This window comes from Eurosta solidaginis, chromosome 4, assembly GCF_040869045.1.
Source record: "Eurosta solidaginis isolate ZX-2024a chromosome 4, ASM4086904v1, whole genome shotgun sequence".
In the NCBI taxonomy this organism is placed as follows: domain Eukaryota; kingdom Metazoa; phylum Arthropoda; class Insecta; order Diptera; family Tephritidae; genus Eurosta; species Eurosta solidaginis.
Window position 1 is genome coordinate 137,937,548 of NC_090322.1, and position 12,083 is coordinate 137,949,630.

General features: G+C 41.2%; 1 protein-coding gene across 12 annotated transcripts in view; it reads right to left on the reverse strand.

Moving 5' to 3' along the window:
- The window catches only part of RhoGAP1A (Rho GTPase activating protein at 1A), a 143,302-nt gene that overhangs the window by 38,751 nt on the left and 92,468 nt on the right, over nt 1–12,083 (reverse strand). For 10 of the 12 annotated variants that reach the window (XM_067783023.1, XM_067783024.1, XM_067783022.1 and 7 more), the window contains 3 exons: nt 11,215–11,235; nt 5,440–5,538; nt 2,130–3,143 (listed from right to left, as the gene is read on the reverse strand). In XM_067783023.1, coding sequence (XP_067639124.1) covers nt 2,130–3,143; nt 5,440–5,538; nt 11,215–11,235 — 1,134 coding nt within the window. The remainder of the gene's footprint in view (nt 1–2,129; nt 3,144–5,439; nt 5,539–11,214; nt 11,236–12,083) is intronic. The other 2 variants (XM_067783025.1, XM_067783031.1) reach the window with 1 other exon arrangement.

Sequence of the window (12,083 nt, forward strand, 5' to 3'; positions counted from 1 at the left end):
AAAGCATGTGACCGCGGAAAGCTGTGTACTGTCAGATACCCACCATGAATTTTCAGTCCCCTCTTTTCAATGATTGGAAGAGAAGCTCGGCCTTAGATCTCTTCGGAGGTTATCGCGCCTTAAATTTATTTATTTTTTTTTATTCTTTTCAATGATAAGAGTAACTTTGTTAATCTAAGGTTGTAAGACCTACACATGATCTTTGCAGACCCGTGCTTGGTTCCAAGCCTTTCCTGCATCGTCGATCATGTGTAGCTCTCGGCTTTTTTTAAGCTGGCCCAATCTGATTGGATCGTTTACGGTACAAGCTTTGAGCGATGCGCCCTATTTATCAAGCTCATCCGCTTTATCAACCATATGCAAAGGGCTCCAATATATTTATATGTATATTTCTCATTATCCCTATTCTTTCCAGGGATTGATTGAACTCAAACACACTTAAGATGTTGTGCTGTGAGAGATTATAGCCTTAATTCCTCCTTGGATGTCAATGTGAAATTAGTCTGCAGTTGAGCTACTCCAGTGTTTCTACTGCTTTAGTCAAGACTACTTCCGCCTGAAAAGCACTACAGTTATATGGCAGTTTGAAAGATTTGTTTTTTTTTCGGATCTGCAATGTATACCGCAAACCCTACTCGTTCGATTACTTCGGAACCATTGATATACACGTGTATCGCCTTGTCTGCCAATTAAGCGCTCTTGCACCAACCTTTCACCCATCGAAGCGCAGGTAAGGAGCTAGGTAGTAACTGCCTCCTTAATTTCCTCCCTCTTCTCTCGGCATAAATATAAATATACTCGGAGGTATATCGCGCATTTTTAAATTTTTTTGTTTTCCCTTTCTCGCTTTAAAGAAACAGGATTCGCCCCGGGAGGTGAGATTGACATTTGGGATGCAGAAGCTATAAAATGCGCTGGAATCTCCTTGAAAGGGGTGTGCTACACAGCTCCTTGAATCAATTGGGTATTTAAGTCGGCCCCATGTGGGTAGTGTTATCGACATTGATGGTCCTTTGCGGTATATAGATCCCGTACTTTCAGGTAACAAGTACCATTAAGGTACTAGCCCCACCATCTCGGGAACGATTTGATATGACCACAATGAACCTTCTCGGCCATTTCCACCTACTTCTTAATCCCGCAAAAGTGTTAGGTATCTGCTTGCGGCAAAGGGTATTTAAAAATAATCTACATATCCAAACAATTTTCAATCTAAACGTAATAGACGCGGAGTTATAATGAATTAAAGAAATTCCTTGTCTCGCGGCGTGGCACCGCACGTTCGTTAACTACATTAATATTACAGACGCTATGCAAATGTGATCATTATCGGTTAGTTTCGGAAAACAATCCGCACCTAAGGGACACCTCTATTTGGTGGACGCCTCCCTTGGCCAGACAGTTTTTCATGCATCAAGTTGTAGGTACAATTTCATAACAAATTGCCCTCCTTTAGGCGGACACTCTCTTGGTCGAACGCGGATAGTAAATGGGATGAAAAACCTCTACTGAGTGGACACGAACCTATTATCGGCGGACACTGAGACACTGTGAGAGAATTTCGGCGCCCTTGATCCACCCTTCCAATTCTATTGAGGCCCAAGACCTCAACCGAAGCACGGGCTTACATAATTTTTAGAACAGGGCCCGTTTCGTGTTATACGATGACGTATCGAGCAATTTCACTCAAACAATAAACCAAAAACTGTCAAAAGATTCGTAATTTGCTAATAAGTTATGGATCTAATGAGTACTGGTTGGTGGCTACCACATATTTCCTTAATCCAATAAACCCTTTCGGAGCTATTGCGATATAAAAAATTGATTTCGATCACGGATCATATAACGAGAAAAGGGCCCAGAATAATATACAAATTAGTCTTTAAAATAGAAGGTTGTGAATACTAAATAATGTAAAAAATATTTCCCCACATCGTTGAGCGGACACCTCTCTTGGGCGGGCGAAAGGTTGTTGACGGTAACCGTCCGCCCAAGGAAGCTTTTACTGTATATAGATTTTATTATCAAATATACAATAAACATTGAAGTTATTACTTGGAATTATATTTTCTGTACAAATTCCTATAAAATTTTCACGAAATTATTTTACATTACTGTTCATTACTGACCTTTAGTGACATAATTGATTCAATCCACTGTGTGCGCTCAAAATCCGAACTTAAGAAGAACGTAATTGTTTTATTAGTTGCCTTATTTCCAATACGGAAGACTAAATTCGGTGAAGCCAACACTAATTGTGATTCTAAATCAGCCAATTTACGTCGATATTTATCACCAGAACGCATTCCATTCGACTTTCTCCCCTTCTCATCCTTCTCTTCGAGCAACAATTGATCACGTACTGTACATGCTTGCGTCTTTAATTGCAATATATTTGCAGGACTAGATTCTTTGAGATCAGCAGTAGCATCTGTCTCTTCAAACACAATAACATCCTTCAATGGTATAAACCATTTCAGTTCATAGTCGATACGATCACGACCAGATGCCTTATACTTAGCGCAGGCAATAACATCATTGAACAGAAACAAATGCCGCAATTTACGATGTCCATCAACTAATTCAACAATAAATGAATTCTTAACCATACGTCTCAAATTCTTATTCGATTCTGAGGGTAAACGTTGATTGACCACATTAAATTGCTTCAAAAACAGATGTATAGTTTTGTGCGCCTGCCGCAAAGGCTGATGATCTGGATGATTGGGTGGCGTTTCACGCAGCAAATCATTAAATACCAATGCGTTGATTTGTACACGCGCTACCGGTTTATGTAGCAGATCCTCTAGTGTTAGCGATTGTTCGGTATGCAAATTAACAACAATTGTGGATACAATTTGTTTGAATTGCGGATTATTGGCGCTACATTTTTTTACTGTCTCAATGGCTTGGCCATAATTATGTAGAAATGCACTGTACAAATTGAAACTGTCGGCGAGCCTTTTAAAGGGTTCACCAATTAATACGTCACCACCTTCGTGTGCTACTATCGTTTTCAAATCGCTTAAAAATTGTGTATGTACATCGTAAAGTTCGTCGATTTTGAAGAAAATTGTATTCTCTTCATCTTCTTTGATCACAGGTTGTGATGTACCAAGTGTTGCATGAATAGCTCGTTTATACTATAAGATTATTGAAAATTTAAAATATTCAGATATTTTTATAAAATAGATGCACTTATGAACTTCTTCAAATTTGTATCGTTTGTTTAATAACACAGGCCGACAGCATCTCAGACCCAGAAACCGGACTATATATTTTCAAAGTATATTGATGCGATGAATCGAAATATGGCCTCAAAATTGCTCTATCAGCTCTGGTTTTCGAGATATCCTAACCTAAAAGTGCAAAAAACACCGTTTTTGCCCATATTTGAGGTTATGTAGCCTTGCAGATGTTTTATTTCACCAAAATTAAAGGATCGCATCTTTAAATACAAGTATTCTTCTTCCAAATGGCGTTGAGTTTGCTCAAATATACTTTTTTTCGCCGAGATATCGCATTTTGAAATTTTCATGTTTCTTCAGGAGATACGTGGGAGGTTGGTGGATTAGGAGTTAAGTTGGTTAGCCCACTTGTGGTGTGAGATATATAGATAAATAAGGCTCATTGTAAGAAATATATGCGGGTAAACGCTGTCCCAAGGGTTAAGTGGGTTAGCCTGCTTGCGGTATGATAGGGGTGGTTTGTAGTTGTCGGGGCTGTCTGTGACTCGGTACCCGAGGGAATATATAGTCTGGTTTTCTGGATCTGAATGTTGGTTAAATTTTGTCGGCCTGTGTAATCAACACCCTCTATCAGCATAAACTCAATGTAAGTGGGGTGTTTTGACACCCAATACAACTTTTATCGGGAAAATGTTTTCGAAAATGCTTTAAAATCAAAAAGTCAAAGATCGTAACATTTGGTACATTTTCTTTGACATTGTAAAGGTTTACAAGTAGGATGTGTAACAGCACGCAAATACACCGCCACGCTTACCTGATCAAAATGATTGTTCTTGTTCGTTTTTTTTTGTGGATGCTTTTTGGCACTGTTGTAATTCTTAGGTTCAAAACAAGTGTAGTAGCTGCTAACAAAAGCTGCGTAAAAATTTAATTATAAATTACAAAGGAAATATCCTAATTTACTTTCGAACGAGCACTTAATTACATTTCGCTTTAAAATCCATATGTTTTGGACAATTTTAGTTATCAAATTGTGATACTTTATTACCGGGGACGATTGCTAAATCATGACCAAAATAGTCGGCGGAGGCATTAATAGACGCGTTTTGGCCACGGTTTCAATAATCCGAACACTTTTTCGCCTTTGGATTATTTATACCAGGACAAAACGGTTTTTTCTATACCTCTTTCCACATTTTGGACGGGTTATTGCAGTCGACCAAGGTTAAAAACTGTTTTTCGCGGAGAACTTTTGTTTGTATTCTTAATGATAGCATAACTACGTGTCCTCAGATACCTCAATCGAAGACTTTTGTATAATTTTGTGTAGGACCCATATAAGTGCACTTTACATTTTCATACTAAATTAGTTCAAAAGAAATTACCATCACAGCAACCCATATCTGATATTCCGCTCCTTTTTTTGTTTCCCTGTATCGCTTTCGACGACAGCAACCCCGGTAATTTTGACACTTCGTTCAGTGTCAAATGGCAGTGTGTTAGAAAGAAAAGGACACATATCCTACTTGTAAACCTGTACTATGGTCTTTGCGAGACTGGAGGCAGCATGTTTAAATTGAGAAATGGGAAAGATTCAACTATACCAAGTCCACTGATTTTAGGGGTACTAATCATTTATCACGCGGTTCTGTGGTATGGTGGTAGCGTGCTCAGCCTACCACACCAAAAATCCTGTGTTCACGTCCCGGAAAAGCAAAATCAAAATTTTGGAAACAGTGATTTGGAAAGCACTCCGAGTGCATTTCTGCCATGAAAAGCTTCTCAGTGAAAATTCATCTACCGTTTGGTCTGCATAAAACATGTAGTTTAAGCTGGGAAGAACATTGCAAAAATGAAAATCGTGAAGTACGCCCTTCCACGTCCCCGCCCTCACTAACTGTAATGGTAAAAATGTTGCAAGAAACTGAATTGGCCGATTGAAGAGTATCTTTCAGATATTAAGCTCAGTTCAAGGCTTGAGATCTCAAATGGCAGTGTTTTAAGCAGAAGTTTGCATTTCATAGCACAATTGTGCTCTCACTGCGTACGCGTAAGGCCAGTCACTTTAAATTTTTGGAGAACCATGATTTAAAGAACCCTTTCCAACCAATTGCACATCAAAAATGATCTCCGCGCGTTGTGGCCCTACTTAGAAGCTATGAGCATACAATTTATTTTTATTTTTGAGTGCGCTATTTTTTTTTTAGATGATTTCTTATATAATTATGTATTCCAATATGTAGGTACGTACCTGCAGCATTTTATTGAGACATTCCACATAAATTGCTTCACTTTGTATAATACTACTTAATATCGAACGGATTTTAGCTCCTCGCGCATTACCAGATAACTAGAATTGTTTGAAATATTACATTAAAAATAATTTTTGTTAGCTTTTTTTGTAATTTACATATTTTTTAGGTTTGTGTTGGTTTATTTTATGTACATAACCCAAATTAATTTGATGGCAATTCTTTAATCTTTTTTCTCTACAATAACCCAGTCTAACAAATTTAGATATTTTTAGCAACAGATAAGCATATTATTTTTCTGAAAGGAGGCATCGTTTTGTTATACAATCCCACAATTTAGTTTTTAAAAATCTTACTAAATACAATAAAAAAATGTAAGCCGTCACGGGGCGCATGGCAGATGTGAAACACCGTAATTATTTTGTGAAAGTAATATGCAGAAAAGAAGAGATTGCGATGGAAACTAGATATAGCATAATGATAAAATAAAATATTACGATTTTTTCAAAGGTGATACCCGAATGACCCCGGGAGGCTACCGAGGGAGTCCCCAAAATCATTCCAAAATGACTCCGAAAGAGTCTCTGAAATCAACGCGAAAAAACCACAAAACGACTCCGAAGAGTCCCCAAATCATCACGAAATTACTATAGGAGCACCCGAGAGGTCTCCAAAATAGTCATCGAAGTCCCAAAATCATCCAGAAATTCCCCCCAAATGAAACTGAAGGAGTCCCCAAAGTCGTCTCGAAATTACGCCCAAACTACACCGAGGGAGTCCCTGAAATTATCCCCACATGGCCACGGAAGAACATTGAGGGTGTCTCAAAATCATCTCGCAATGACCCCCATATGACCACGCGCAGATTCCGAGAGTCCCCAAAATCATTCCGAAATAACATCCAAATTACCCTGGGAGCAGACCTCGAGGGTTCCGAAAATCATTCCGAATATACCCCCAAATTACACTCAAGTATTACCGAAATGACCCCCTAAAGAACTTTATAGTCTATGCGGTTGTCGGTAAATTGTGGTCAGCCGTCAAATCCTTCTTCAACCTGACAAAATAAAATGATAAAATATCCATGTTGTTGTTGTTGTAGCGATAAGGTTGCTCGCCGAAGGCTTTGGGGAGTGTTATCGATGTGATGGTTCTTTGCCGGATACAGATCCGGTACGCTCCGGTAACACAGAACCATTAAGGTGCTAGCCCCACCATCTCGGGAACGATTTATATGGCCACGTTAAACCTTCAGGCCATACCTCCCTCCCCACCCCTAAGTTCCATGAGGAGCTTGGGGTCGCCAGAGCCTCGCCGTTTGCGGTTCAACTTTGCCAGACTCGAAGAAATACGCGAGAGCCTTTTACCGGCAATTTGTAGACAAGGATAGACGTCGTGTAAACAGACGGGCATATAAACACAAACACGGCTTGCAGCTTCTTACCATGACCCCCACAGAGATTAAAAAAGCCATTAAAAAGGCCAAGCCTTCCAAGTCGATAGGCCCTGACGGTTTAGTCATGCCAATGCTGAGACAAATTTGCGATGAGGAAGCAAGCTACCTGATGCATGTTTTCAACTTGTCGTTGAAGTCCTTTGTCATTCCAGAACAACGGAAAATTTTACTACTAAATCCAGTATAAACAGCAAACGATCGTAAGGTATAGCGACCGAAATTACTCCTTTAGCTAGTAGCGAAGAAGTTGGAAACCGTCCTGCTCCCTCATTTTACTGCGATACTTCGTTGCTGCTGATGGGTGGCAGCATGGCTTCCGCAAAATGCATAGCACTACCACCGCGCTAAAAGCCATACGCACGCTACTTCAAGACATAGCAGGTTCACCTCTTCCCCCTTGTCTAAAAAGCTGGATCGCAAGTTATCTGAATGGTCGGCAAAAGTCGGTTGCATGTGCACGTCGATTGTGTTACGCTACCGCCTACTTTCCTGTAAAGCCCTTTCTCATAGACTTTTTAGGTACACATTGGCTGTTCCATATACCGAACAGATCATTAAGTCCCTTGCATCGGATTTAGCAGATAAATGAAAGTTTTACGGTTGGCCGCCTTTTCTTAGGGGTAACGTTCGATCACCTTCAAGGGGCATGTTTGCGTAGATGTATCCAAAGTTCAAAACCGCTACAAAATTCTCAAGTCGTTCACCGGCAGCATTTAGGAACAAGATAAATAAACGCTGCTACCACTTGCAAAGCAATTGGACGACCGGTCATGCGCTACGCATCAGCAGTCTAGTCGCGTGGTCTAAAAAACACACACTGGAAAATGCTGCAGGCTTTTCAAAATACTGCCATCTACATAGTGAAGCAAAAGAGCTCAACGTTAAAGAGCATAACGAAATGGTGGACAGACAGCTTTTGCCAAATTGCCACAAACCGCGACACCCTAGTAAACAACTGCTTGATATAGACCGCCCTCCAAGAGGGTTAAGAAAACATTTCCGTACGCACTATGTTGAGACCCGGCAGCTGCCTACAGAGCAGTTTGATCCAGACAAGCAGATTACCAAGGGAGATCCGAATCAGGCTGGTCCAACTACGTTCTGGATACTGTAACAGATTAAACTATTATTTTCCGACCGACATACGTCATGTAAGTCCTACATGGGATGTGTCCCATATGACACCAACCATCATTTCAATTGTAATGTGAATCCTACGCTTCTAACAGCAGCATCCCTATCGTCAAACCCTGTTGAAACTCATAGTTTCCTTGGACTTGTGAGTGGTCGCACCTATTCAATGGGGCAAATCAGTGCCTACTCAAACCAAATATGTCAGTTAATCGAAATCTATGAAAATTTTCTTTTGACTTGACATTATTCTGCACGGCGAATTGGTTGAATGCGCTTGACCAGCACCTGGAATGGATTCGCCTTGATGGGAAAAGATGTTAGCGCCAGTTAACCCAACGAAGAAGCGACTGACGCGCCTTGTTGCCGACCATAACCGTTTAAACGGTCAGTGAAGCAAGTAAAAATACTTTTTTAGAAATGTTTTCCTTAACGGGTCCTCCTTCGGTAGGTTACAAATTGCCGTATGGCATACTTATATAAAGAAACATTAACCATCGAAAAATCTTCTGATTAAAAGTGGTGACTGGTCGATGAGTAGCGAGGAGTCCCTAATGCTTTTACTGGACAATCACTTTCCCGATGTCCCAGTTGCGCAGGGATCTTCGCCTGCATGGTCGGCGGTCGTTGGCCATGCAGAAGTGCCTGCCATTCCACTTCGGGAAAGTCAAATAACATGGGCTATAGAGTCGTTCAAGCCATATAAGTGTCCGGGCCCGGATGGAATCATTCCTGCGCAACTTCAAAAGTCTTTAGGGATTTCCTGCAGCTGGTTGGCCATAATCTACACTAACTGCCTCAGGCTTAACTATATCCCGAAGTCTTGACACACGGTTAGGGTCATCTTCATTCCGAAGGCCGGCAGAAGCTCTCATGTATCTCCTAAGGATTTCAGGCCAATCAGTCTCTCGTCGTTTCTTCCTAAGACGTTTGAGCGGTTGATTGACCTGTACCTACGGGAGAGGATACCTTGGGGGTTACTGTCTGCTTTACAGCATGCTTACTGCAAGGGCAGATCGACGGAAACGGCTCTCCATTCGATTGTAAAGCAAGTAGAGGGGTCCCTAGAACATAAAGAGTTTGCTCTGGGTGCCTTTCTAGACATCGAGGGGGCTTTTAACAATGTCTTACCTGGGGCAATCGAAAGAGCTCTGGTGGGATTAGGAGTCGAGGCGGCTCTGGTTGAATTTATTAGCAAACTTCTATTCGGCAGATTTGTCGCAGCGGAGTCGGGAGGGACCATAATTGAGAGGAAGGTGTGCAGTGGCACGCCACAGGGGTGTCCTATCTCCTCTTCTCTGAGTTGTGGTAGTCAACGAGCTTCTTGTGGAGCTGGAAGCCAATGTTTTTCGGGTGGTTTCCTATGCAGATGACCTCGCTATCCTAGTCAGAGGCAAATTTCTGGGCACCCTGCGCGATGTTCTGCAGGGCTACCTTGATACTGTGGCTAGGTGGGCTGAATCATGTAGATTGGCGGTCAACCCAGGAAAACCGGAATTGGTTCTTTTTACAACGAGATATAAGATGTCCGATTTCATAACTCCCTCGATTGGAAGGATACCGTTGGTACTTTCCGATAGGGTTAAATATTTGGGGATTGTTCTGGACAAGAAACTGTCCTGGAGACCCAATGTGGAAGATAGGGCCAGGAAGACCGCGGTTGCCTTGTACTGCTGCAGAGGGGCTATTGGAAACAGATAGGAACTCTCGCCAAGAGTAGTACACTGGCTTTATGAGATGGTGGTCAAACCGAAAGTGGAAAGCACTGGACACAGCGAGCACCTCCAAAATGTTAGTGTCAGTGCAACGGACGGCGCTGATCGGTATCAGTGGCGCTCTCAGAACAACACCTACCTTGGCACTGAACGTCATGCTGAACATATATCCAGTAGATATTGAGGGAAAGGCGGCCGCGGCCCGGTCGTTGGTCCGGCTTCGTGATATGGGCTATGGGCTTTCTGACTTCGGACACTTTTGCCTTCTTACCAGTTTCGACTTTATCCCGGACTATTGTATGCCGATAACTGCTCCCTATACAACCTTCACCCCAGTCGTTCCACCGAGAGAGGAGTGGGGAAGAGGAATTATTTCATGGATGGGTCGAAATTGGACGGAAATGATGGTGGGGGGGGGGGGGGGGGGGGGGGTATTTTGTCAAGAGCTAAATGTAAGCCGCAAGTTTAAGTTGGCTGATCACTGTAGTGTATTCCAAGCGGAAGTTGCTGCGATTAAGGATGCGGTGGATGAAATAACGGTTAGGAAATTTAACATCTACACTGATAGTCAAGCGGCTATCAAGGCCTTGAGCTCAACTACAGTGCGATCGAGGGTGGTCTGGGAGTGCCTGACCTCGCTTGCGATTGCATCGAATTACTTTACAATTAAGATTATCTGGGTCCCGGGTCATAGTAATATCCCGGGTAACTGTCAAGCGGATCTCTTAGCCCGCATCGATACAACTGAACTGGATGAAGATGGCTGTAGGGATTTCCGAATTCCGTTGGCCACCTTTGGATTGCTCCGAGTCAGCTCAGCAAACGGTGGGTGGACACCACGTCTTGCAGGGTAGCAAGATCTTTCGGGCCGAAAGTGGGTGGCAGGCCTGCTGAAATAATTGGCTCACATATCAATGGTCATTGGGGTTTTGACAAGGCACTGTCCCATGGGTTTCCATGCGGCACGTCTCAATATGTTGGAAACTCCATCCTGCTGCAGCTGTATGGAGGATGATGAGGTGGAATCACCAAATCACTTTATGCTTGATTGCCCAGCTTTTGCCAGAACTAGGCGAAGGTACTTCGGTCGCGATTCACTTGGTTCTCCCGAGGATTTATCCAAAGTTGAGATCGTTGTCATTCGGAGCTTTATCGTTACTACCCAACGATTCTCTAAGTATCTAGATCTAAGTCACTGTGTTTTTTGTTGTATGTGGTATCACAACGGACCTTCGTTGTCCAAGTGAGCTTTCCTTATCAGGGCAGCTACCGCCTTCCCTAACCTAACCTAAGTGGTGATTTCTAACAAAGGTGCCTTGTTAACTCTCGTGTCGTTATATCAATAATTATAGAAAATAGTATAAGATTAAACTGCATCCAACAATCTATTTATGAATGTATTTTTCAATTAGGCATTGTTATCTACATACATATGAACTACAATACAGAGACTAAAGACATAAAATACTCACAAGTATTGCTGAAACTAAATTCTGTTGAGGAGAAATTAAAAACAAAAATTGTAAATTTATAGTTAGTAAGTGTGAAGTTTAAATGCTGTTGTAAATTGAAATGAATAATATAAAAATGTTAATTAGTTATTTGCTCCAAAAATAAAAACTCATTAATTGCGTACATATTTAATTAATTAAATGATGCTATTATCAAGTTAGTGTGAAAATTTAGTTGTACATTTAATATGGGTTTTTGTTTATGTTGATAAGGACAATGCGTAGATTGAATGTGGCTATGTATACCCAGAAAACACAATCTCTAACGTTAGAAAATGTTTATGTGGCACGTTAGATAACTAGTGTAGTTAACCTCTCCAAATTATCTACTGTCTCAAAAATTTTCGCATGTATTGTAAAAGAAAAAAGTATTTTCTCAATAAATTGTCTAATCACTGTAGATCAGCATGGTTTCATGTCGGCAAGATCAACTATGTCTAACTTGGCAGTGTTTTCAGAATACTGCATCGACGCTTTTACTAATCGAGCCCAAGTAGATACCGTGTATACCAACTTTTCGAAAACCTTCGATAAAGTTAATCATCATATTCTACTATCGAAATAACATTGTTTTGGTTTCATTCTGTTTTTTTGAAATGGATTAAATCATATCTCTCCAACCGTAGTTGTGCCGTGGTAGTTGATGGTGTGACCTCATATCCCTCCATAGCTTCTTCAGGCGTTCCTCAGGGAAGCATACTGGGCCCTATTCTTTTTATGATTTTCATAAATAATATTGCTAACTGTTTTGAATCTTCGCAATTCCTGCTATATGCAGATGATATGAAGATTTTCAACAAGATTATTTGCACCTCCGATACAATTAAACT